At 57.8% G+C, this 26026-nt stretch overlaps 1 protein-coding gene across 2 annotated transcripts; it reads right to left on the reverse strand.

Annotated features, from left to right (window-relative positions):
* Nucleotides 1–199: 199 nt before the first annotated feature.
* GPR156 (G protein-coupled receptor 156) lies at nucleotides 200–25576 on the reverse strand. Of its 2 annotated transcripts, XM_056341846.1 has the most exons (11): nucleotides 25454–25576; nucleotides 16111–16255; nucleotides 15847–15989; nucleotides 13054–13190; nucleotides 10553–10688; nucleotides 9607–9717; nucleotides 8455–8580; nucleotides 7886–7981; nucleotides 4826–5062; nucleotides 2827–2985; nucleotides 200–2262 (listed from the first exon to the last, which is right to left on the reverse strand). In XM_056341846.1, exons 3-11 carry the CDS (start codon nucleotides 15949–15951, stop codon nucleotides 1084–1086), a joined length of 2286 nt encoding a protein of 761 aa, XP_056197821.1. In that variant the 5' UTR covers nucleotides 15952–15989; nucleotides 16111–16255; nucleotides 25454–25576; the 3' UTR covers nucleotides 200–1083. The 2 variants fall into 2 exon arrangements, with proteins under 2 accessions (XP_056197821.1, XP_056197822.1); XM_056341847.1 differs by lacking the exon at nucleotides 2827–2985.
* Nucleotides 25577–26026: the final 450 nt, after the last annotated feature.

Below are 26026 nucleotides of genomic sequence, written 5' to 3' on the forward strand. Positions count from 1 at the left end.
ATACAGGATAACGGAGAGGGCAGTGCTACCGTGCATCGTTCAAAACATGGTTTGGGATTCCTCTGTCACTCGCCCTTTCAACAAAACCTTTCCCCAGAGGGGTTTTATGCACTGCGCATCAAGTCTCAGCATCCCAGACTTCTCCTGTAGGGGTAATGGTACGCTGAGATGCCTTCACAAATATCCCCCCCAAAGCAGGCACACTGGCTTTACTGTTCTTGGTATTTCTAAGATAAAAATTAAACAGAACATGTTAATTTAAACAAACCTCATTCCAGACTACATCATCCATACAAAGGCATACAGAAGGGCGCAGGCCCCAGAAACACAAGGCAGAAACAGAAAAGAAAAACCTTTTCAGATCCTTGCCTTTCCATTCAGCTCCGACCCGTCTCACCCACGACCGTGCAACTGAATGACATAAAACACAAAGACACCTCCAGGGATGTCACCTTTGGGACTCCATTTTCTCACTCAGAAATAAAAAATACAACCCTCCCCAAAAGTTTCCTGCATACATTCCACGGCCAGGTCCTTGCTTTGCCGGGGAGCAGCATCCCGGGCAGCCTGCAACGGCTTCTGTCTCCAGCCGGTGTGGTGCTGGTGGGAGGCTGCGCACCAGCAGCCGCGGGGATGGAGTCCTCTGCCCGCCCACCTGCTGCGGGCAAGAAGCCACGCGCGTTTCCGAGACATGGTGCTGCTCCGCGCTGCTGTGAAGCACCCAGCTCTCCAGGGAAAGCCCTCCGAGACCACGAACTTTGGGCTCTCGCAGGTCTTTCCGCTGCCGGCCCTGGGATGGGCAGCCGTGCTGGGTATCTGCGGGATGCAGGCAGCTGCCCGGAGTAGCCAGGACAAAACCATCGCCACCCCCCGAGCGCTGCCAGCCACCTCTCAGCCAAGCGCAGTCTGCAGTCACCGCTGACCAGGCTGGCGTGGACACTGCAAAGAACGGGGTGAGTTTATTGCTGTCCCCCAGATGCCAGAAGACACATCCCTGAGGGATGAGTGGCTCGAGCATCACAGAAAACACGCCGTGTTTCGGGGCTGGGAGGGCACTTGCCTTTCGGGTAGGGGTGCTCCCAGTCACACAAAGGTGGGTTTCAGATCTTCTTTGAAATTCACCACGGGCTGGGGCCCACCATGGTACTCTGTCCGGTGGCCCATGCAGCCGCTGGGCTCTGTGTCTGTGTCCGTGCTGCTGCTGCCCAGGGAGCTGCGCGGGCTCTGGAAGCAAACCTCACAGCAGGGCCGGTGGCAGCCGTGAAACATCTCCTCAGAGCTGCTGCTGCTGGAGTCAGAGTCCGGGTAATAGTACAGCGAGCGCAGGGAGGGCTCTGCGGGTCCCCTCAGGGTGCCCTGCCGCTGCTGGGCCCGTGGGATGGATGGCAAAGCACCCTGGCACTCCGGCCATCCTGGCCATCCCTCCGGCTGGAGGCAGACCTCCCCAGGGACGGCTGGAGGTGACGGTGCTGGTGGGTGAAGGAGCCCTCTGCCAGCCACGTCCCCTTCCCTCCCCAGGGAGATACGTGCCGGCTCCCCACGGCTCCAGCTGCCTGCCACCTCCACCCCACGGCTGGCACGGGGGGACATGTGTCCAGGGAAGCGGGTGGAGGTGGGGGGCAGCAGAATCTGCCGCCGACGCCTTGCCAGGTAGGGGCTGAGGGGCGTGTGGATGCCCAGGTAGCCCTCCTGGGCCCCCCACGCGCCTCCCTGCTCGCCTGGGGGGCCCTGGCTGTCACGCGGGGGTCTCCCAGGTAAGGGTGGGCTGTGGGTTTTGCCATCCAGGCTCAGCTCTTGTAAGATTTCCCGCAGCTTCTCGCTGCTGACGTAGCTGACTTTGGGGGATGGGTCCCAGGCCACCCCAGCTGAGATGTCCTGGCCCGGCCTCTGCTCTGGAGGCTGCCCCTGCCCCGCAGGCGTCCGGCATTCCTGGACATCTTTCAGGCCACGTTCGATGCCATCCCTCATGTCAAAAAGCAACACCCGAGAGCAAACAGCCTCCTGCCTCCCATCTTTCCGCAGGTCCTGAGCATCGCTGCAAAGAGGCGGTGTACCCAGCAAGCAGGGAGGCTGCCACCCATCCTGCTCCAGACCCGGGGGGCAGCTGTCCCCCGGCGCATCCCCATGCCACCCCGAGCTCCGGGTGCAGGCAGCCGGCGGCAGCGCACGGGGATCACAGCTGCTCTCCGCAGACATCAGCCTCATCAGCTTCTCCTTGGCGCTGCTCACTTGCTCCTGCAGGCTTTCGATCACGGCATTTTTCTGCATCAAACAAACAGGCCTGTCAAGCGCGGGGCGGGCGGAGGGTATGAAAACGCCGCCGATTTGGAAGCAAGTGCTGCCAGATAAATGAATCGCCCCTCTTTGCACTCTGCAAGAGCCACACTGGCAGCGCGTGTGACCCGACCTCCCCTGCAGCCCCAGACGCGCGTGTGGGAAGTGGGGTACCAGGGCAGGCAGCTCTCCCTGCTGGGGTGCTCCCACCCAGGCAGCGCAGGCGAGGGAGCAGGAGGTGGGGGGCTTTCCCGAGATGGAGCATCTCCCCTCTAAATTAACCATGTTTGAGTGGGCTGTGGGAACCAGGTTCTCCTGCTCTTCTCCCAACACGTTGGGTTTTTTTAAACCCTCCAGATTATGCCTAAATTTTGCCACCTTGGGGTGCAGTGATGTGGCAAAACAAAGCAGCAATTCCCCTCAGGAAGGAAGAAGCCGGAGGGGGAGTGCCAGTGCAGACGGGGGTGTAAGGAAGGGCTTCCCACCCTGCAAAGCCTCCAGCCCCCAAAAAGGGAAGGGGAGAAGCCGAGGGGGGCCAGCAGAGCCCCGTACCTCGGTGAGCAGCCGCTTCATGGAGTTTTTCTCCCCTATCAGCTGGTAGAGCTGCTCCTCGCTGTACACTGAGCGGCAGCTCCTGCTCGGGCTGGTGAAATATTTTGCCATGTGGCTCATGGTTTGGCTTTCTTCTTCAAAGGCTTTCCACTGCTTCAGCTGGGGAGTAGAAGAGGGCGTTATCCGGCGGCACGCACAGCCCTGCGAGGCGGGAGGCAGGCGCAGCTCCAGCGCCAAGGAGACAAAGGGACGGAGAAGGGGAGACAAAGGCAGGGTGTGACCGAGGAGCAGGGACGGGTGGCGTGGCGGAGAGATGGCGAGGGGCTGCAGTGTCACTTGGAGCCTCCCACCCATCTGAGCCCTACCCTGCCCCTGGCTCCAGCTTTTAACACAGAGAGGGTGGGTGCCTGCCCGCGCTGCAACCTCTAATGCCTGCAAAAGCCCCCTCCCCTCTTCTCTCCCCTCCCTGACGCTGTGACAGACAAAGGCAGTGTCACGCACGCCTCCTTATCCCCGAATCGCTGGTGACAAGCTGAAAACCAGCAACGCTTAGTATCCGTTTTCTCATCTAGTGTCTGCGCGGAAGCCTTGCGCAGCCCAGCTCCAGCTGCTTATTGATCTCAGATGAGCAATAGAAGAGCAAGCCCATTTGGAAAAACAAGCTGATGAATTAAAAGATCCAAGTTAAATGAAATGTTCGGGGTCCCCAGGCTGCCTCAGAAAAATGGCACAGGCAGAGTGCAAGTACAGCTCATCAGCTTTTCCGCCCTCGCTCCGAGAGACCTTGCGCTTGGCAGAGCATTGCCAGAAGGCTTGGTGCTTGTCAGAGGAGGTTTGGATCCTGCTCCCAAGGGCTGCTCATCGAGCAGGCTGGAAGCCCGCAGTTACACTGCATCCACTGAGGCAGGAGGGGACCTCTGGGAATCATCTGGTCCAACCACTCTGCCCAAGTGAGGTCAGCTGGAGCGGGCTGCCCAGGACCGTGTCCAGCTGGGCCTTGAATATCTCCAAGGATGGAGACTCCACAATATCTCTGGGCAGCCTGTTCCAGCACTTTGCAACTTTCACAGAAAAAAACCCTCACATTCTTTTTTCTGATGTTTAAATAGAATTGCCTGTGTTTCAGTTTGTGCCCATTGTCCTGGTCCTGTCAGAGGACACCACTAAGAAGAGCCCAGCTCCCCCTTCCCACCTCCACCCCCATCAGTATTTACAGACATCGATGAGGTCCCGCGAACCCTCTCCTGCACAGATGTGCTCTTTCTTCAGCTTCACCTCTTCCTCCCTTTCTCACCTCATTTCCTTGAGCCCACACATCCCTTCACACATCAAACTGAGTAAACAACTGTTTCCTCTCCCTGTAACAATGGGAGGATTTTTCCCACTAACGTCGTGGCCAGGCACACCAGGCTGCTGCTGGAGGACACGGGAAGCAGAAGAGCCTCGCCTCACCACAAAAGGCTTCCTCCAAACATCTCTGCATCCTCCTCCTCACTTGCAGCAAAGCCCAGCTTCCTCCTCCAACAGCACAGAGGAGGACAGCCTCCCCTGGGGACCACCAGCTGCCACGAGGCCATCTGGATGGCCAGAGCCCGGCTTCATCCCTCCTAGGGGCAGAAACCCTCAACGAGAGCAGGTGTGTGTGCTCTAAGGAGAGGACAACCGCACGAACGACCGGTCCCAGCACCCACAGGGAGGAGGATGAGGGCAGCAGCCGCCTCGCCTCCACGTGTGCCCTCTGGGTGGCTGCCACCCGTGGCACACTCTTCGCAGGAGGGCTTCTGCGCCCTGCAACGTCCCCTGCTGTCCTTGGAGGCACAGGGGACTCGCCTGGGGATGCACAGCCACCAAGGGCTTGGAGGATGAGCTGTGCAGGTGAGCCCAAACATTTGGGGAAAGAAGCAGGAAAAGAAGTGCTTTGTCCGCCACGGCTGCTGTTGTTAAACTCTGAAAATGTGCCCGTCTCCAGCCAGGTGGTGGGACAGGGGTGGCAGCGTACCTGCGGGACAAAGATGAAGCAGTTGATTGTGGTTGTACACACGAAGATGCCTCCAGAAGTGAAACCAAAGAGCAAGTTGTGCCAAGCGCGGAAGAAACGGTGAACTAAGCAGACAGTGCCGGCAGCCAGGAAAACGAGGTTGACCCCGACGATGAGCGTCAAGGACTGGTTGACTGGTGGGGAGCTGACGTTGTCGGTCAGACCAGCCAGGTAGGTCCCATACAGCAGGAGGATGCTCTGGAAGCAGAAAAAAGAGGTTTCCAGAGTGTGGAAAATTACAGCCTGATGGTGTCAACCCCCACCTCGTACCGAGCCCGGTGAGCTCAGATACACTCAGCACAATCCTAATTAATGCTCTTTGATCTATAATGCAGACCTTCAGCGTGCGGTGGTGACGCTGCAGCGAACGCCCGGCATGCTGCTGCTGCGGGTCACAAGTGGGGCTGGGGAGGGAGGGCAGGAGCGGAGGTGCTGGCTGGCCCTGGGGGTCCCAAGCGAGGGGCATGGGGGGCTGAGGGCCAGGTCGGCAGGCAATGCCACAGAGCAGGGCACAGCCGGGAGAGGCAGTAAAGAAGGGAAACCCTCCCCTTGGGCAGCACGGAGCAGCAAAGGTGGACAGAGGAGAGACGGAGGTCCCTGCGGAGACGTGGTGGTGGGGTGCCGTCAAGGAGCAACGATGCACCTCAGAAGGAGATTCAGAAGGAAAAAGCAAGGCAGAAGAAGTGGATGTTCAGACTGGCAGGAAGAGGATGTATTTGGTGCATCTTTAAATGGAAATGCAGGAAAATACTGGGTGCAATCCTTCTCCCTTCCCTTCACCATTTCGTGCCTGGCTGGCAGTGGTGAAGGTGGCTGCAGAAGTGCTCCGTACACAGAGGCCCTCGCTCTGCCGGAGCACGTCGGTTGCTGCAGAGCAGGCTCCCTCACCGTGCTGCCCCTCAAGCATCTCATGTGAGCATCTTTCCCACGTGCTCAGGACTAAACTACCTGGCAGGCCAAATCCCCCCTCCCCCAGGGAACACTGGCAGGAAACACCATGTATTTATATATACTGTGTTTATACATATACTGTATTTATATGCGTCTGCAGCACAGTGCACGGTCTGCCTTCAGGATCATTTGGAAATACCATCAAACAAAATCCCTGCCCCTGCAAGGACGCAGAACACATGGGACATGACTCCTACATTACTCCCGTGCTACCCAGTAAACGCAACCGTTGGCCTTTTACTGAAGGACATTAAATTGTTATTTGGGCATCAAGAAGCACTTTGTGACCTGAGATGCAGATGTTATGCAGAGCCTTCTGGACCCCTCTGGGCTGTGGGTGCTTGATGGCCATGACAGCCATTGCCAGGGTTAGGGTCTGGAGGGACACTTACAGGCAAGGGAGATTCATACCCACCGTCTTTGGTGGTATGTCTCTCTTTGGTGAGACTCACAACTTCAGAGCACCAGGAATTCTCAAGGTGGGTTGGAACAGTGAGACCGGCCTCACTGGGAACAAGGCTGATGCCTTACCCTGCTTCGTAGGATCCACACTGGATCGTAACCACATTCACCACAGGGCACCTCCAAAGACATGGCCCAAAGGCAAGCCAGCACCTGATCGCTGAGCAAGAGACCAGCACCCAAGTCCCATTGGAAATTCATATAGCCTGTCTGGGATGCAGACAACAGCACTGCCATCCGCTAAACTGGGACTCTCAGCAAGCACAGGACTACGCTTCTGTTTGTTTGTTTCAATCTTGAGCAGAGGGCTTTGCTCCTAATTCCAGGCATGTCCTTGGCAAGTCATTTCTGTTCATCGCTCTGTGCCAGTACAAGCAGGGTAATACACTGAGTGGCTTCACAACGGGCTGAGCACATTAATGCCATGGAAGCTAAGAAGGGCTACGTACATGCAGAGATAGAGCCTACTCTCACATTAGCGTAAATCCAGATTAACTCCAGAGAAACCACTAAAGAAATAACTCCATGACTCCACGCAGGTAGACAGGATCAGGGTCAGGTTCAACATGACGCTAACAGAGGGACCTGGGACTCGCAGTGGGGGTGGTTTACTCCAAAAAGCAGTTTGTAGGAGCTGTAGGCAAAAGCATTACCCGTCTAAACCCTACCACAAACCACAGACAAAATCAGAGGTGGGAGACGCAGCACTGAACGTCCGCAATCCCTAGCACCAAATGACTTTTAAGGACAGACTAATGTCTTCAAAATGAAGTGTAGGGGGGAGACAGGCTTCGCCTTGTCATGGGGTCTCCTTCTGCTCTTTTTCCTATGGTTTTGGGTAGATGGTCAATGAGTACCGTGTTACAGCGAGTCAGAAAGGAGCTGCCTGTACTGCAGGCAGAGATGGAGCCATTCCCAAAGAAAATCTGTGATCTCACAAGCTTCATCAACATCACCTTTCTGAAACGCATCCAGCCTCTGCCAACCCAGAGACACATGAAACCACAGATAATTACAGCAATAATTACACCTACATAGTTACATCAGTATAACTAACTCTTCTGGAATAAGAACGGCCATGTGCAAAGCCACACCAGTGAAAGTGTACCTCAGTGGTATAATTAAGCTGATACACATCCTGTAAAGTTAGGCACCAAGCACTTGTCATCAGCACCTCCTTGATTTGGAGTCAGAGGGCTCGGTGGCTGAGCCACGTAGCACATCGCTGCGGGGGATGGTCATCTGAGGCTTTAAGGAAAAAGCGTGCTTTAGAAAACAGCAAGGCAACAGTTTTAAGAAGGGAGACAGATGAGGGGTGGGGGTTGCAGGGAGAGAACTAGAGCGGCAGCATGTGCACGATGTACGTAAAAGAGATGTTAAGGCAGGGGGAAAGTGGTTAATGGGGCTGCTACAAGGGAATGGAAGAAAACATCAAGATGGGAAGGACTGGAGATGGGAGAGCTTCTGAGATGAACAGGAGTCGCTGGAACCTGCAGTAGGCACGTAGCTTGGGAGGGCAGCGGAACTACAAATGCTGCTGCACACTTTAGGCTGTGGGACCAGGAGGAGGCGAGATACAAGGCAGGAATCAATAGAGAGGTTACGTACCTTAAACCCCAAAATGAGAACGAGCCAAAGGTCGGAATAAAGAGACGCGCAGGACTGCACCCGGCTCACTGAGCACGTCATGCCCCTCTCTGTCGCCTAGGAGGCAAGGGGAAGGCAGAAATGAGGGCTGGCACCCGGCGCAGAGCGATGGGCAGGCAGGCGTAGGCATCTGTGCCTGTCTCCTCAAAATTCCTAAAAGGAAAGGCCAAAGCTGGCGCTGCCAGGGGCAGGGGGTTAAAGCCAGGAAGACTCTGGCGCTCTGCTGCCAGCAGGGCTGGCTGAACCTTTCTCTAAAGCACCTGCAGATGCCCTGAACCCCTCCTGTGCCACCCAGGTGACCTGCACAGACCTGGAGACATTGCAGCGGGCCCTCATCTCTGCAACAGATCAGACATAAACCCAACACAGAGTGCCCAGAAGACTTTCTGGCTTGTTTTTCTTTCTTTCTTTCTTTCTTCTTTTTTTTTTCCTAAACAGCACCTCCAAATGCCCGACCATCCACCAACTTTGTCCACAGAGATCAGACAGGACATGGCGCCACCCTCCACCACCCCTCCTCATCCCTTTACCCGCAGCGAGACGCTGAGGCTTCGGAAGCACTGGACTGGATCAGAGAATACCCACGTCAAGAGCAACATCGCGTCCGCCAGCACCAGCGCTGCCACCATTGCCAGCAGCTGGAGGTCTTTGATAATCTGCAAACACACAAGCAGAAAGCGTCACCATGGGGGGCAAACAGACACTGACAATCTCCATCCCCTTGGGTCTGTTTCTGGTTCTTTCTTCCGAGGGACGTGTGCAATCTAACAGTTCCCCAAGAGCAGAGCCCAGTGGCTCACCTACATCCGAGTCAGCCACAGGGTCTCTGTCTCCAGCTCCCAAACTCTTAGATACCTAATCAGGCCGGGTATAAACCCTCCCTGATGGTGTGGCTAGCTACTATGACAAAAACCAGCTCTTCCAAAACAAGAGTATCGGTCCTTATGCCCATATCACAAGCAGAGAGAAAAAGGCTGGGGGAAAAAAGGTGGAGGATTATCATTTTGCAGGTAACACAGACCCTGGTGCCTCAGGAACAGGAGTCCTCGTTGGTACCCAGTTCCCCTGCAAACCTTCTCACCTCACCTTTCATCATCCGAAACCTACTTTTTTTTTGCCACTGGTAAGTGGCTACTGCAAGATGCAAGTGCGCCGTTACATGCACAGTCATATAGGTGGCTCCCATTTCCCTCCCAGCTGCCGTATCCCCTTCCTCCAGTGCTGCACAGGACCACCCAGCACTCTGTCCCTCCCTTCAAGAGGAGGTGAGATGCACCTGGGGGTGGCCCTACATCAGATGCCTTTGAGGATACCTGGTTTGTTTTCATCCTGCAAAAATAATCAGCCCAGACCCGGACACAAACACCAGTGCATAGCGTAATGAAGGCACGTGGCTGATGTAAAACAGAACCAGACCTTCCGTGGTGATGGGGTGGGACTCCACCGGGGGACAGGCAGCCTGGCAGGGCACCCATTTGCCTGCAGAGTGGAAAAGCTCCTGCCTCATTGTGCAGGAATAAAAGAGGAGCCCATGCCCAGCTAGGTGTGAAACCAGACCTGTGACTGCGGCACCCATCCTTGTCACACGCTGGTTTCATTTGATACCCTGCACCGGTTTGGGACTTGCCGGTGTTCGCCCCCCTTGGGCTGTTTGCCCCCCACCCCGGGTGCTGTGTACTCACCACCCGTTTGTCCGGCACCCGCTGGGTGAACACCTTGTAGAGCCGCCAGCTTTTCCCCAGGATGGGGCCAAACACCAGGGAGGTCCCCACGCACAGCAGGCAGAGCCGCACCTGCCGGGGGGCACAGTGAGGGGGCTGAAGGGGACCCCGTGGGGCTGCTGGGGACACCCCGCACCCTCCCACCCAGGGATGCAACAGAGAGAGGTGGGATGTGCCTACCGGCTTCTGGAGGGTCATATCGGATACTAGAAAGCTGACCACAGGGTGAAGTAAATCAAAAGGTGCGTATTCCTCGGTGGGCACCTGCTGCCTGGCTTTCCCCCCGCACCCCGAGAAGCTCTCATCAGAGGAACAGGCAGGGAGAGCCAGGCAGCTGGCGAGCGGCAGGGGCACGGAGGGTCCCAGCATCAATAAACCACTGGCAGGCACCTCCGTTAATTATCCTCAGGCCAGCAGCTGAGCAGGAGGTGGGGTACGGGGGTCCCTCCCACATCCCACCCTCCCACCTGGGTGCACACCCAGCCCCCTGTCCGGCAGGGTGCCTGCCCCAGGTCAGGACACAGGGGCTCATCACACAGCTCAGCGTTTTGACGACGACCTCCTTAGCAGCCAAAAAACTCACCCGCAACCTCGCGGCACCCGTGCAGAGAATCCCACCTCCCTTCGGGCCCCCCTCTCCCTATTGCACTCCCAGAGCCCAGCAGGCTGCCTGCCGGGGGGAGCTGCCCTCCCTGCTGGGGACCTGCCTGGCATCCCCCAGCGCCGCTGTGGTTTGCAAAGGCTGCTCAGGCGGAAAGCATCTGGTTGTGTTTTGTGTCTGTGGAAACCACAGCCCGGCCGAATGCGCCCAGCAGCGAGGTGGTGACAAGCTGCAGCTCAGAGAGGGCACGTACAAACATGCGTGTGCGTGTGTGAAGGCATCTGTCCCAGCAAACCTCCCGCTCACCTGAATAAGCTTTTCCACCGAGTCTCCAGATGGCAGGCTCTGCTCCTGAATCCCAAAGAGGTAAGCGCTAGTGTAAGTCAAGCCGCTGCCCAGCAGGGTCACAACATTCAGATTGGGGCTGGACATCTTCACGATCCTCCAGGAAACAAAGCAGGGAAGGCAGTGACAGTTACTGAGCGCCATGACCCGGCAGCACAGCGGCAAGGTCCCCTTACAGGGAGGATGATGGCCATGAGGGATGCTCACACACTGCCCTCACAGCTCCTCCAAAAGCTCAGCCATTGCTCCGTGGGTATAGCGAGTCCCCTCCACAGTGCGCACCCCATCCCCTACCCTCCATTGCCGGAGAGCTTCACTATCCATAAAGCATTTGTTCTGCCCTACCCTGGCACTCCTGTGGGACAGCAAGATCCCCTCTCCCCAAAACGATGGGTACCAGGCCTGCCCCATGGCACCTCTACCCCCTGCGTGGGAGCTGCAGCACAGAAAAGCATCCTTGAGGCAGCTTCAGCCAACACCTTTATGGACAAGACGGTGGGAAGGGACGGGCTTTCTGCAGCAAAGCAGCCAGGGTCACCGCAGCCAGGTCTCTCTGCTACCGGTGCCCGTGCCAGGCACACGAAGCTGTGCGGTGGTGCCAGCACGTGCCGCAGCCACGCGCCCCCGCAGCGGCACAGAGCTGGGGCAGCAATGCCCCCGGCCGCACAGCTGGCATGCAGCACAGCACCCAGCTCAGCCCCCCAGGTCCAAGGCCAACATCTTCCTCCACTGTCTTCTGCTGTAAAGGGGTAGAAGTGGAAAACCTCACCAAGGCAGCCAGAGGCGACTGTCCCAGCTTTGGGTACAGCAGCTACAAACACCTTCAGGAAAAGGCTCTTCCCACTGCTCCTGCCTTTGAGGAGACACCCCCACCCTCAGCACAGTCTCAACTTCAGGAAGCTGCCAACAACGTTCAGGTTACAGCTTCCCTCTGTAATTTCACCCCATCACTCATAATCCTGTAACTGTACTCAGGGAGGGGAGAATCGACCCGCCGATCTCTCCCGACCTCTCACCCTTCTCCAGCAAGCCCATCAAGCAAAAGCTGTAGCTCCTGCAGTGCCCCCGCATAGCTCTGTCCCTTCAATCTGCTGCAAAGTCATTGCATTTCTCTACCCTTGAGCTCCTTCCTGGCTTGCTGCCTCGCAGACGCAGAACCTGGGATTCAACCTGGCTCTCTCCCTCCCTGCCTTCCTCGCCATGCCTCAGCCCCTGCAGAAAGGTAGTCATCAGCTCGCCCCCTCCGCTGCCCTCTGAACGAGGTCTCCTTTGCCCTCCCAGGTTCTGCAGGCAGACCGATATCTATGTGCTGTAGTGCAAATAAGTAACACATATTCATTACAGCTTGCTCCGAGAATGCCTTCAGGGACCTAAATAAGTCGGTAATCGATGAAGGTGACCACCAAACTTTGCTACAGTAAACGGAGTACTTGAGACCAGGCTGCAGGTCATGCAGCTTCTGCAGCGCAGCAGGCACAGGGCTCGCTGGGAACCCTTCCAGGCAGCACCCTCCTGCTGCACGGTGGCTCTAAGAACCATTAAGTTTCTCAACACAACCAGAGCACTAAAAGAGCAGCAGCCCGGGCTGCACGCAGCTGCACATCTCTGTGCGAAACAACAGCACACGGAGCACAGAGGCTTTGCCGGGTAAAGCCTGGGAAGGGGATGTATCTCTGGGTGGGGAAGCAGCTGAGAGACCACGGGACCGATGAAGCTGGGCAGCAGGTGGCAAAGGGCCAGGTGAGGCAGCCAGAATTGCTGAGGAAAGCAAAGAGCTGGCTGAGACAGTTTGAGCTATGAGGAATCGATGAGGCTTCTGCTTGATTTATGCCGCATTCAGGGGAGCTGGACCTTTTACATCCTTTGTGCAGACTAAACAGCACCAAGGGAAGCCGGCACATCACCGCCAGCTTCCCTCACCCATGGAGATCGTGTTCACCACCAACACCGACAACCACCAAGATCAAGAACGGTTAGCAATACCTTAAAATGGCAAGTGGCCCAACAGCAGGAAGGATCTGTGTGCACTGTGGAGAGCATGACGGCTTGGCTCTTGGAGGTATGCTGCTCAGAGTGATGCTCTCAAGACTGGAGTGGAAACCAGGTCTCTTTCTGCTCACTCCTGTTTATGGTTTTATTAAATAGCACCTTTGGGATAAGACTATGCACTGCTGCCTGTGCCATGCCGGAGGGCATCCCGTGCGCTGTCTTGTCCACAGCTCCCAGCCTTGGGGAGGGAGGGAGCGGTCCAAGCAGAACTGTCTCCACCAGCGATCAATACTGGGTGTGATGGAGAAAGCTGCAACATCCCTGGCATTGCCCTTGCTTGCCCCATGCTGCTCATGCAGGCTCGTACCCCCCTGGCCCTCAGTTGGCCATCAGCTCAGAGCCTGGTCCTGGAGGAGCCCGACCCCGCTGCTCCAGCTCGGGCAGCTCTCACGGCAGAGGAGGGAAGCCCTTACCTGTTTTTCCTGAAGCGAATTGTGAAGACAAGAAAGAAGAGCGCTAGCAGGACTCCTCCGGTCAGGAACGTCCACACAACTCCCAGGAGAGCAACAGAGAAGGACGGATAGCTCTTCCCACTGCGCTCAGAAGATGTCTGCGGGAGGCAAAAGGGGTGAGGAAGAAGAGGGCACTGCTGGGGCTCCCAGCGAAGGGGGTCCCTACTCGGGCACCATCACTCCCATGGGTGCTCCGGCTCACATCTCCCAAACCCTCCTCATGAGAAACGCTCCGGCACCAGACCAAGCGTAGCGAGGGACACACACTGCCACTTGCTGAGCACACAGGAGGGGGCAGCCCAGGAGCCCTCTTCTTATGGCCAAGTAGCCAAATACATAAGGAACCCACACAAGTGACTCAAACTCCAGGCAGCCCTGGTTGTGGGAGAGGGGAAAACGGGTGACAGTTCCCCACTGTCCTCGAGAAAGAAACCTCTGGAGGTATCTCACGGTACCCCAGCTTGTAGCACGTGTCTTTGGCAGGCCGGGTAGGGCATCCTTGGCTCCCACCCTTGCCCTCCATGCAGCAGATAACCAGCCAGCCGGCTGACGTGGCCGGGAGCCAGCGGCAGAGCCGCCAGCCAGCACAGAAAACACAGAGCAGGGAGTGGGACGGCGTTTTTCGGATGCGTTAGGCAGTGACACATCCAGCTGGGCTCCACCCGTCTCCCAGCTGGCTGGAAACTAACCTGGTCCTAGGGAGACATCAGCTGAGAAGTGGCTTTTGAGGGACACTCCCAAAGCGGGTATGATGGAGGCACCTCTCCCCTTGCACACAAGCGACCTTATGGTTTTAAACCTCCGTTTAAAAATATTTTCTGCTATCTCCCTGTTAGCATAGGATGGATAAAATGATCCTACTTGAAACAAGAAACCTGTTTCCGCTGTGGATCTAAAACACCCCAGCACGTTTAACAGGGTGTGCATGCGTGGGTTTGTTCACATGTACTATGTGTGCATGTTACCGACTTTTTTTTTTTTTCCTCTTTAAAAAAAGCATTAGTTTTACTTAACTGCTAGCGCATCCCCTTAAGGGGAAGGACAGGGACTGAGCTGGGCTCATACACCTCACTAACTTCTCTGGTGCCAAGTCCTTTCTCAGGTGTTCCAGTTCACCTGCATGGAATATCTACAGCAGAAGAGGATTTTTTCTGACAGCTGTCATTGCCCCCAACTTCCAATTCTTCCTCCAGGGTCTGAGCTGTTCCTGCTTCCAGCCTGGCTAGAAGGGAACCTGCAGGGAGAAGGCAGGCAGCGCTTTGGAGCCGATGCCTTGTCTCCCTCTCCCCCAGCTGGGCTCCCTCTCCTCTGGGCCGGCAAGAACAAGGCACAGCTTGGAGAGTTACAGCCAACGTGTAATTCTTAAAACAAAAATATGTCACTGCCACGCCAGCACAGCTGATCCGCGGGCTCCTGGCAGCTCACATGCGGGTGCCACGCTGCTCGCAGGGCTGCTGGGTCGGGCAAAGCCCTGGCTGGGGGAGGCAGCCAGCGAGCCGGCACTGCTGCTGCGTTCCGCTGGGATCCTCCGCTGGGATCCTCCGCTGGGATCCAGCTGCGCCCACAGCCCAGCCCCACTTCACAGCAGCATGGAGGGATCCCTGGGGAGATATTCATCTCCCTCCTGCAAACTGCTCCCCTCCCTCCTCTTCCCTCTCCTCATCCCCTGGGGGGTCTTTTGGCTCTCTAGGAAATGGAGACCGCAGCGGAGAGTGGAGATGGGCGGCCAGGTCAGTCCCCCTCCCCTTACACCACGACTCACTGTGCGAGCCCCCATCCTTTGGCACAGGGCAGGGACACCGTCCCACCTGCCTGGTGGGGCTGCTGGGGCCAGCCCGAGGCTGTAACGCCGCCCTAGTTCTGTGTCCTGCCTGGTCGAGCCCCAGGGAAACACCCGGCTTTTGCCAGCACGGTGAGCAGGGCGCGCTCAGCACCCCGGGGCTCCCCCACACCACTCGCAGCTGCACCCACCAGCAGCACCGCTCCGCCCCAGGTTGCTGCTGCACCCTCCTCCCATCACCCAGGGATCAGTAACACCCCCCCAGCCTCCCCCTTTCCTTCCCCAACGCCCTCGCCCCAACCCCGACCGCTGTTTCCCTGGGTGTTGATGCTACGTGAAGTTGATGGAGCGCTTCGTTTGCTGCTGAGAGGAGTAAATCCTGGCCCTAGCAGGAGGAATATTAATTGTGAGGCAGCTGCCAGAGCCAGAGAAGCCAAGCAGCTTACGGTCTTCTAATTAAAGGCCCGTGGTCGTGCAGGACGTGGCGCGGAGCGGAGCGGGCCAGGTCTCGCTGGTCCATCCAGCAGTGTCACACAGAGCCAACTGCACCTCAGCGCATCCCGGTGTCATTTCTACTGGCTCAATGCAGGGGGGAGGATGGGGGGGAGCGGTACCTTTTATTACAGATGAAAACTTTTAATTAAATCCTGCTCTATTCATATTTGAAAAGCACTTTGAAGTTCCAGGGAATGGGAAAGGTCAAGGGCAGAGGAGGCCATCCCAGGCCACTCCTAAGCGGCTGTCACGCCAGTCGACACACGGGAGGGCTGTCGTGGTTCCTCACCTTCTGGCTAACTGCTGGGTGTCATCTAGACAGGGCTTGTCTTGGAGGCCATCCCAGGAGGTGACAGCACGTTGCCTGCGGCTGGACCGGGATTGCTCAGCAGCTGTGCCCCCCTCTCCACCCCTCCACCCAAACGCACTTCTACAGAGCAAACCTCAAGCCCCAGCGCGCCCGCCCGCTCCGTACGTACCACGGTGACAGTGCAGAGCTCCTGCAGCACCTGCTGCTGCTGCTCCTGGCTGCCAAAACTGGAGCTGCCATCGCAGAGCTCAGAGCAGTTGAATCCCGGCTCCATAGCACATCCTCAGCCGTCATCCAGCCGTACCTGCGCCCCTGCCAGAAGGATGAGGGTTGGCTTTCTCCAGCAAGAAGTACCCTTTGGCATACACCGTTACCCCCTCCCCCCATCAGCAGGGAGTAGGGAAGGGGTCCGGCAGCCCGCGTCTGAGCTTACCCAAACTGATGCGGTGCACATCCAGAGCCAGGACGGGGAGCACCCACCTCCAGCACCCTCAGGGTATCCCCTGCAGCGAGGCGGCTCAGCGTGGGGTGCAGGTCCCTGCGGAGTACGGTGGCATCCCCAGCCCTCCTACGCCACCCTGCAAACCAACACATGCCGGGGTCACAGCAGCCCCCGGCCCCTACACCGCAGCTGCAGAGCTGAAACCAGGTGCTGCGTGGGTCCGAGCCGGAGCACAGCACCCCGGCACCCTGAGCTCGCCGCGGCTTTCCTCCTCCAGCGCATCTTCCTGCACCAGTGCAATTTCAGGGTGTACCTGGTCCCCTCCCGGTGCCAGCAGCCACTGCCAGTTTCCTGGCACATTCCCTTCTCCCAGCAAAAAACCAGCAAGCGAAGGCAACAACAAACAGCAGCAAGTCTTGCCATCACCTAATGGGACCTACACGCAGGCCTGGGCGAGCAGGGGAGGAAGGCACTTGAATTACACACGTACCCAAGTGTTTTGGCTGACTCGGCCCCAGCGGCAGCCTGGCTAGCTGAGGAGCGGGCTGTTTATTAAAGATTTAAAAGCCTGGCACCGCCGTGCTCCCCGTCCCTCCCGGCGCTCCAGCTGCCAGGTATTGTCCCCGCCTGCTGCTCCCACTCCTCTCGCACCACCTTTGCCTCTGTTCCCTCTCTCGTTTCTCTTTTTGGTGGGGATTTTAATAAGCCTCATTACCATTTTAGACATGAGGTCATACTTATCCTCAAGCATCCTTACTCAATTACCATTGTCACCAGTTTTAATTAGCTTCCAGCGCACGACCATAAGCAAGCCTCCCGTCGTTAGCAGCTGGGGAGGAAGCGCAATAGCTCACTCCCTATTTGCTCCTAACAACAGGTGGGAGGAAAAAAATTATCCCTGTCGTGCTCCTTGGAGCTGCTGCCCAGCTGAGCATCCCCTGCGCTCACCACCCTGTGCCTGGCTGGTGCTCCATCCTTCCCTGCCGCTACTCCTGACGCTTCAATCCCCTCTTCTCACAAGTCCTTTCTTTGGAAAAATTCCTGTAATTACATGAGCAAAGAATAAGTAAATTAAAACAAAGCATGGTCACCAGGATCTGGTCTGAAACTTGCTGTTCTTCACGGGGGGGGTAATCAGGATTCAAATGCCAGAAAAGCTGCAGGCATCGTTCTCAGCTCATGTCAACTGATTTTCAGCTTTAGAGAAGTCGCTTACAAGTCCCAGCCCAAAACCATCAGGGTCAGCGGGCTGCTCATCCACAGTTAGCAAAGCCACCTCTGAAGCAACAACTACAACTGTCCTGCTGGCAGGACGCCGCCGTACCCGGGGTCTGGACACCATCCTGCGCCAGGACTGCCCCAGCACGCCATCAGCCCCTGCGTCCTACAAACACAGCAGCACCCGTTAGCCAGATTCAGGATTTTACGCGTGACAAAGGTATTTTTGAAGAGTGCTGGTGCGAGCCAGCTCCATCAAGCCTCCCTCTCTGTCTCTAGCTTGTAGCAAAATGCGGTGGTGTTTCCCCCACCGCAGGACCACCCTCTGGAGCCCTTCATCGCTTAGGCTGAGCCATCGGGCACAGGGTGCAGCTGCAGGAGGCATGCAGCTGCTGCAGCAAACGCCAGATATTGCAGCAACCGTAGGGCAGCGGGGAGGAGGAGACCGGCTCCGGGTGAACAGTTCAGGGATAACACCGGTAAATGAGACGGTGCATGGAGTTGCCGCGTGCGGTCCCCGGGGGTGGGGGTAGGAGGGAGGCACTGAACCTCTGATGTCAAGAAGACCTGCAGGTGAGTGCTGCCCAGCCTCCCAAAGGGCTCCACTCCTCCCCACGCCCCCTGCTGTGTTTAAGGACAAAGGGGGGTCTCCCTATACCCCCTGTAACCTCCTGCCATGGCAGAGGGGGGGGCCCCACCTACCAGGTGGACCACTACCAAGGCTGGCACGAGGCCAGCAGGCACATCCCTCCCATGGCTCGCGAATGGGAGATGTTTCCACAAGGAGCATCAGTACAGCCCGCTGTCCCTGCAGGATGTCACCCCTCGGCAGAGGGCAGGAGCCCCCCGGGGTCTCCCCAGCCCCCACCCCACTACTCTGCAAATGGCTCCCATGCAAAATTAATAACAAGCTGAGGCCAATTAGAGCTCATTAGTATGCAACAAAACAAGCTCCAGTGTGGTTGTCGCCGAAAGGCAACAGGCATTTCCAGCCCAGCTCCTTCCTCTTGTGAGAGCTGGTAGGAACGCCATGGCCTGGAGAGCATCCGAGGGGGACCAGTGCTGCGGGGGTCACTGCCCTGAAGGGTGAGGCTGGCCAGCGGCTGGAGGGACAGACAGCAACACAGGTAAGAAAACACATCTTTCAAATGTGAGGGTCTCCTGAGGGCAGAGACTTGTGGGGTCTGGCAGGAGGTGGTTTCTGTTGGGTTTTTTTCAAGGCCAAAATGCCCAGCAGTTCTGGCGGATCACTCCTGGAGCAGAATCACAGAAGGTTGGGGTTGGAAGGGACTTTCAAGGATCACCTAGCCTAACACCCCTGCCCTGGGCAGGGACACCTTCCACTAGAGCAGGTTGCTCCAAGCCCCGTCCAACCTGGCCTTGAGCACTGCCAGGGATGGGGCACCCACAGCTGCTCTGGGCAGCCTGTGCCAGCACCTCACCACCCTCACCATAAAAATGTCTTCCTTATGTCCAGTGCATGTCTACCCTTCTTCAGTTTAAAACTGTTGCCTCTTCTGTCACTCCAGGCCTTGGGAAAAAGCCTTTCTCCATATTTCTTACAAGCCCCCTTTACGTATTGAAAGACCACAATAAGGTCTCCCGGGAGCCTTCCCTTCCCCAGGCTGAACAACCCCAGCTCTCCCAGCCTGCCTGCACAGCAGAGGGGCTCCTGCCCCTGGTCACCTTCATGGCCTCCTCTGGACCTGCTCCAACAGCTCCATCTCTCTCCTGTGCTGAGGACCCCACAGCTGGAGGCGGCGCTGCAGGGGGGGGTCTCACCAAAGCGGAGCAGAGGGGCAGAGCCCCCTCCCTTGCCCCACTGGCCACGCAGCCCAGGGCACAGTTGGCTCTCTGGGCTGGGAGTGCACGTTGCCGGCTCACATCCAGTTTTTCATCCACTGGTCTCCCCAAGACCTTCGGCACAGGGCTGCTCTCCATCCCTTCATCACCAACGAGGAGTTAGCTCTCATTTTCTGTTTGTCACTCCAGAAACACTAGGCTCCAGTTTGGGTGATTACAGAAGAAAATTCAGCTCCCAGAAAGAGGAAGGGACAGGCTGAGGGCATTCACGGCTCCTTGTGCTCCCGTCAGCCTGAACATCACAGAGGGAAAAGGGAAGCTGGAGAGTGATGCGACCGTCAGTGGAATTTACTGTCATTTGATTTTCAAACAACAGACACGAGGGACCACCACGAGAGCGGCTCCGACAGCCCGCACACCCCGTGGAAGCAGTCACAGTGTCAGGTGAAGCAAAGCCCTTGCTCAGCCCCTCGGCTCTGTTCGCCTCGCTCCCCTCCCCTCGCTGCCCTCCGGCCAGGGCACAGCACCTGGGTGTTTGGCCATGGCTGAGCACCGGTGTGTGCCAGGATGTGACCCCATGAGCCTGAAGTTGATAGGAAACAAGTGACCAGACCACATGAAAAATATTAGCACCATCATCGTCTAAACTAAAAACAGACGTGCTGACTGTTAAATATAATAAGCAATTTGTGGTCATTGCATCTGTTGGTCTTCAGGGCTGGAAAATCTGTTTCTTTAGGTCCTTCAAGACCCAAGACTACAATGCTGAGAAACTGTAAATTAACACAGAAATATCCCTCAAAAAAAGATGATGTTGTCGAAATGTACATCTTGACTCTTTCAAAGTTTCTTCTTCCCTTCAAAACCCTTCTTTTGAAAAAGCAGAGGGAAAAAAAAAAAACCAACCAAAAACCAAACCTTAAAGAAGCTGAAAAATTGATGCAGCACCTATGGGCCCAGAGCAGGCAGAATGAACATTTCACCCCAACCGCTTCCTTTTGATCTAGCATTGAAAAAGAGACTTCTTCCCAAAGAACAAGGTGATGTCACGGCTTGGTGAATCAAAAGCTGGAAAAGTGAAGACGTCAAAGTGCAGATGACAGAACAACCGCACTCAGAAATGTGCCAGTTCTCATGAGCCCTGCAATCCTGCCCAGTCCAATCGGCCCCAGCAGAGAGATGGTACATGTACACCGCCGCAAGAGAAGAGCAGAACACATCTGGAGAAGCACATCTGTTGGCAAAAACCTCTTGAGCAGACGGCTGTGTGTCCAGCTGTGACCTGCGGCTTTGCTGCGTGCCAGAGAACACCAGCCCGGTGGGCAAGAAGCGATGTGCAGAGCGCAGAGCCACTCCTGCGTCCTCGGGGCAGCAGCACAACGATCTTGGCTCACCCATGGTGGGTCTGGGCTGCTGCTACCACTGCTGGTGGGAGATGGAGGTCTGCTGGTGGGGACCAGCCCCGGTGAGCCAAGACGCTGGGCCACACGCTGCAAACGGCAAGTCATCCGGATAACTGTTCCAGCGAGATGAACAACGTGAGATGGGGCTTTGCAATTCAAAAAATGCTGGCACTTCTGAGGCACGCTCCTGTTCTTCCCTTCTGCTCTTCTTGTCCAACAAGATCCCTTCTTGTTTGACCTGAGAAACCTGCAATATCGCCAACCCCACGGCAATCAAAAGAAAAGCTGGTTGCTAGACTTACTGCAACACCCCCCCGCAACGGAGCCAGGTAAAACTCATGAGTTAAAATGCACAGCGTATCTGAAACTTAGCGTTAATTTATATTTAAAACTTCAGCATCTAAGTTTTCACACTTTCCCTTGCAAACACAGAAGGAAAAAGAAAAAACCCAAGAATCTCTGCTTATCACTTAATCCTAAAACCTGGGTTACAAAGCCTCAGTCCCTGGGAAGCCTGGGGAGTTGTCACCCTCCTTCCCAGGGACCGCGCCGTGCTCCTGCTCCATCCTGCTCTTGCCCCTGGGATTTCCAGGGCCACCTCCAGGCCTCTGGGGTATCTTCATCCCTGGCAGACAGACAGCTAGCTCACTGCACAGCCACGCACTGGGTCACGTCACAGAGCCCACACGGGGAGATCTGCCCACCCAGGCAGTGTCCCCAGCTGTGGTCCCGCTCTGGGACCCACGCCAGGAGCTGCATGCAAGGGCAGGAGATGCAGGACGAAGTGCTTCTGCCTCCTGATGCACAGGGAGCTCACCAGGTGATGCTGAAACCTGGAATTTCATGTTGACTGAAGCTAACTGCAATTTGGAAGCTTCCTACTCATTTTGGATAGTGTATCCCAAGATCACGAAGGTGACAGTTTCTCAACACCACCCTCACCGGTTGCCTAGCACTGCGTGTCTGCCCGCTGTAGGTCCCTCAGCTCGGGAGGATGGCACCAGGCCGGTGCATGTAGCTTTTTTTTACTTTTTTAAATGCAGGTTAAATACCTGCCATCTCTTTTCCATTCTGTGGTTTATGTTTGAATTTAAAGAAATCTTCATGCAAAACAAGTCATGACTTTTTTTGAACCACCACACAGTCCTGCAAGGAGCCGACTCACGCATCTCCCACTGGGGAGCTGATAAGGCTTTTAACGCTCTGATGTTAATTGCTATACAATGATAGGCGCATGAGAAATAGAGACGGAATAGACTGGAGATGCTCTAAGGAAGGAAAATTGGAAGGGGATACCGAGAGACCAGGGGAGCATGCCACGGGTGAGACCAACATGGCCAGAGCTGATGGGGAGGTGACCAACTCCGTGCCACCCAGAGACCCCAGCCCTCCCATGTGTCTGGCGGTAGCAGCTGCTGAGCAGCACGTGGATGGAATGAGTGGAACCCCCCAGGTTTCTGCCTCCCCGAAGAAGCCTGGAGCCCAGGGGCTGGGACCCCACTGCCCGTCATGCCGAGCTCACCCCCCCTGCACCGGGCGGCTCGGCAGCGCTCCCCGCACAGTGCCCAGCCGCTGCGGCAGAGAGCCAGAAACCCCTCGGAAAGCTCCTTCCAGTGGATTGAAACGACACATCGGTACCCCCAGGTGGAAGCCCACCTTTCTGCAGTGAACCAGCGAGGCAGCGGGATCTCTGCCACAAGACAGCAGCCTTACCTCTCGGGGCTAAGGCGGGCACAGTTCCCCCGGTGAAGACGGGGCAGGGGACGTGTCCCAAGCACAGCTCGGAGAAGATGCGGTGCAGCTCCTCAGCCTTCCCACGCCCAAACCTCTGCCCTCGTGCAGAACGCCCCAGCAGCTGCGCTGCATGAACAATGAGGCCAAGCAGAGGTTTTTCACCACTTTGGGCAAAACCTTGGGTTTTCATTATTTCTTAATGACTTCCCCAATCATTTAATTTAAGAATGGGAGACCACAGGCGTAGGTGCTGTTCTGTCTCCATGGGGCAAGCTCCCCATTTGTCCCCAAGCCCTGGGCCAGCAGGGTCTAGTCCCAAGCACCAGGTGTGTGGCAGATGACCTGGAAGCGGAGCGGCAGGGGCTGCCCCTCCAGAAACACGCGGCCATTTCCATGCTGAACCACAGGTTCATCACAAAGAGGCAGAAACAGGGTCTGGCTTGCAGGGCCAAACCGCATGGCCACCATGCCCCTGTGCCCACAGAAACACGGCTGCTTCCCAGAGCACACCCAAGAAGAAGAAATGTTGGAGGTGTGCAAAAATCCTCAAGCATCTGCTTCACAGTTTGCCATCCCTGGATCCCTGGTAGCTGCTGCAGGGTAAGCAGCGAGCCCTGTCTGCGGGGCTGGTCAGTCCCGGATCACTGCCAAGGATCACTCCTGCATCCCTGCCCTGGGGAGGTTGTCACAGAACTAGGATGCTGCTGTTGCAGCTGTGTGACACACTTGCCCACCAGGATGCTGATTCAAGGCACTGTCACAGTGTCCTGGTGCAGCACTGTGAGGTCTCAGTGCTCAGAGCCCAGGGTCCCTGCCCATCCATGTTGCCTACGTTGCCTGTGTGGTCCTCTCCTGCTTCCATCCATCCATCCACCCACCCACGGACATGACCTCCCTCAAAAACCTGCCTTTTCCCAGGCCATTTCCAGAAAATACCGCTACTTTCTGCTCTGTGCATGTGCCCCAATACGCTGCTCTGAGGCACGGCTGAGCCCTGAGCATGGCTCCAGCATCCCTCACACCCATCAACTCCTTCGGGGCGTTTGCACCGGCCTGACGAACTGCAGCGCACTCAACAGCTTTACGGGCAGGTGTAGCCTGCAATTTTTTCCCTCTTAACTGCACCATCTTTAGAGAGCCCCCATGAATAAGAGGTAAAAAAGCCTGATGATTTAGTATTTTGATTTACAAGAGAGATCTCCTTTGTGGTTGAGGTGTGTATGACTGAGTTGAAAAGCAGAGGCTCGCCCCCACTGAAGCTGTTTGCTGCGGAGCCATCAAACGCAGAGGAGGAAGAGGCCGCAGAGGGAATATTTTCATAAAGTTACACTTCAGATTTTGCCTGTGCCGTCCAGAGCTCCCCCTTGCCAAAGCTGGCAGAAAGCTGCAGCTGCTCCTTCATGCAATCAGACACCGGCCCCTGACAGCCCTGGCACCAGCGCTCCCGCTTTCCCAGGCAGGGCTGGGAGGGCCGGGCTGCAAAGCTGGACGACCGCAAGCATGGGGACAGCTGCTAGCCCTAACAAGGTCAGCGCCTTTTTCCTTTTCTTTTTTTTTTTTTCTTTTAAATCTGGCAGGATTTTGGAAATCAAGTGACACATTGTGCCCCTGAAAGAGGTGCCGGAATGGAGCGCCGCATTGCTCTTTCGCCTTGCTCCTGCTGACAGAGCAGCAGGGAATACCTCCCCCAGGAGACAGATCTGACACCAGGCTCCGAAAGCCGGAGTCCACGGCTCACCCAGCTCCCCTCCCCTGGGCACCGCAGCTGCCAAACTGCGCCCATCCATCCCCTGCTCCGGCTTCTTCCTTCGCTGGGCGAAGCAACCACCCCATCAAGGGACAAGGCCGTACCAAGGCTGGCACGGGGTCTGCCAGCCAGGGCTCCCTGCAGACCGGCGTTTGCTCAGGGCTTGTGCAGCTCCAGAACTGGAGCTAACGGCGCAAGCACAGGGGTCTGCAACCAGAGAGGCGAACACGATGCCCCGGCACCAGCTGGGTGAGGCAACGTGGCAGATACATCCAGGATGCGTCAGAACCGCCAGCTGCAACCCAACGCTGGCAGCTCCCAGTTACCAGGGATCTGGTTTCCCTGCCCCTCTCGGGCTGCAGAGCACCTGGGGGGCAGCAGAAAATGCAGGTCTGGGGGAGGGCTCCGTGAGCCGCCCTCCCCAAGATGTGCCCGAGCATCTGGGGGTTGCTGGGTGACGCTCACCCCGGTCGTGGAGGAGCAGCAAGAGCAGTGGGCCCTGGAGCGCGTCCCGGGGGTCTCACCCCCAGCAAGCAGGGGCAGGACCGTGGCTCCAGCACCGAAGGGGTGCGTGGGCCCCTCTCTCTCCCTCCCTCCCCAGCAGGTGGTTGCACTGCGGGGTTGGTTGCAACCTTTCTTCTCCCCAGACTGGACTCCACAGCAGATGCAGCTTGCCCAGCAGTAAGTGTTGTGAGAGCAAACCACCCGGCGCCGCAGCTTCGCACCCCTTTCCCACTGCAAGGCGCACCGGGACAAGTCCACCACCAGTTTTGCGCTGGGGGGTGGGCTCTGGGCACCCCCACGCCAGTGAAAGGCAAACCGGCAGCACTTCACCCCCAAACTGTGACCCCAGCCTGCCCGCCACCGCCGCCGCACGGGGCTGCCGGGGGGCGGGACGGTATTTTTTTTAGGGCGCTGGCACAAGTCCACCACCACCTCAAGCTGGGGGGTGGGCTCCGGCCACCGCCGAGCCAGCAAACGGCAAACCGGGAGTGCTCCATGCCCACCCCGCGCCCCCAGCCCCGCCCCCCCCGCCACCACCGCTGGGGGGGTTTGGGGTGCTGTCTTCTCCAGACCCCCAGGGCACCGGCACAAGCCCACTGCAAGTTGTGGGGTGGGTTCCGGGCACCACCGAGCCAGAAAAAGTCGCTCCGGGAGCGCTCCACGCCGACCCCGCGCCCCCAGCCCCGGCCCCGCCACCGCCGCAGCGCGGGGAGCCCCGGTGCCCCCCCCGGCGCCCGCCCGCCCAGCCCCCGGCCGCCGCTGCGCCCCCGCCGCGCCTCCCTGGGGGCGGCACGGGGGGCAAAACACCCCAAACCCCGAGCACCGGGGCGGAAAACCAGCCCAGAGGGGGGCACAGCCACCGCCGCCCCCGCCGCGCCCACGGCCCCCCCCGCCTCTCCCCACCCCAGCGGAGCCCCCGACCCACCTGCGGCGCTGGCTGCAAGCGGCGCGGGCGGCTGCCCCCCTGCCGGGCCGGGAGCAGCCCCCGCCGCCGGGGGACGCGGAGCTCCGCGCTGGCGGCCGCCCCGCAGCGCCCGGCTCGGCTCGGCTCGGCTCGGCCCCGGCGGGCGGCGGGGAGGGGCCGGCGCGGCCGCGCTCCTCCCGCCCGGGCGGCTCCGGCGGGGCCCGGCTGCTCCCACCGGCCGCCGAGTCCTGTGCGCTGGGGGGGGAACGCGGCGGGCGTGGGGCCCCCACCGCCAGAGCCGGTGCGCACAGCAGCAGCACCCCGTCCCCAAAACACCCTCACGTACAGCAGCAGCAGCACCCCGTCCCCAAAACACCCTCACGTACAGCAGCAGCAGCACCCCCTCCCCAAAACACCCTCACGTACAGCAGCAGCAGCACCCCCTCCCCAAAACACGCCCACGTACAGCAGCAGCAGCACCCCCTCCCCAAAACACGCCCACGTACAGCAGCAGCAGCACCCCCTCCCCAAAACACGCCCACGTACAGCAGCACCCCCTCCCCAACACCCCCCCCAGTGCCTGCTTCACACAGC

This window comes from Falco biarmicus, chromosome 5, assembly GCF_023638135.1.
Source record: "Falco biarmicus isolate bFalBia1 chromosome 5, bFalBia1.pri, whole genome shotgun sequence".
NCBI classification, from domain to species: Eukaryota; Metazoa; Chordata; class Aves; order Falconiformes; family Falconidae; genus Falco; species Falco biarmicus.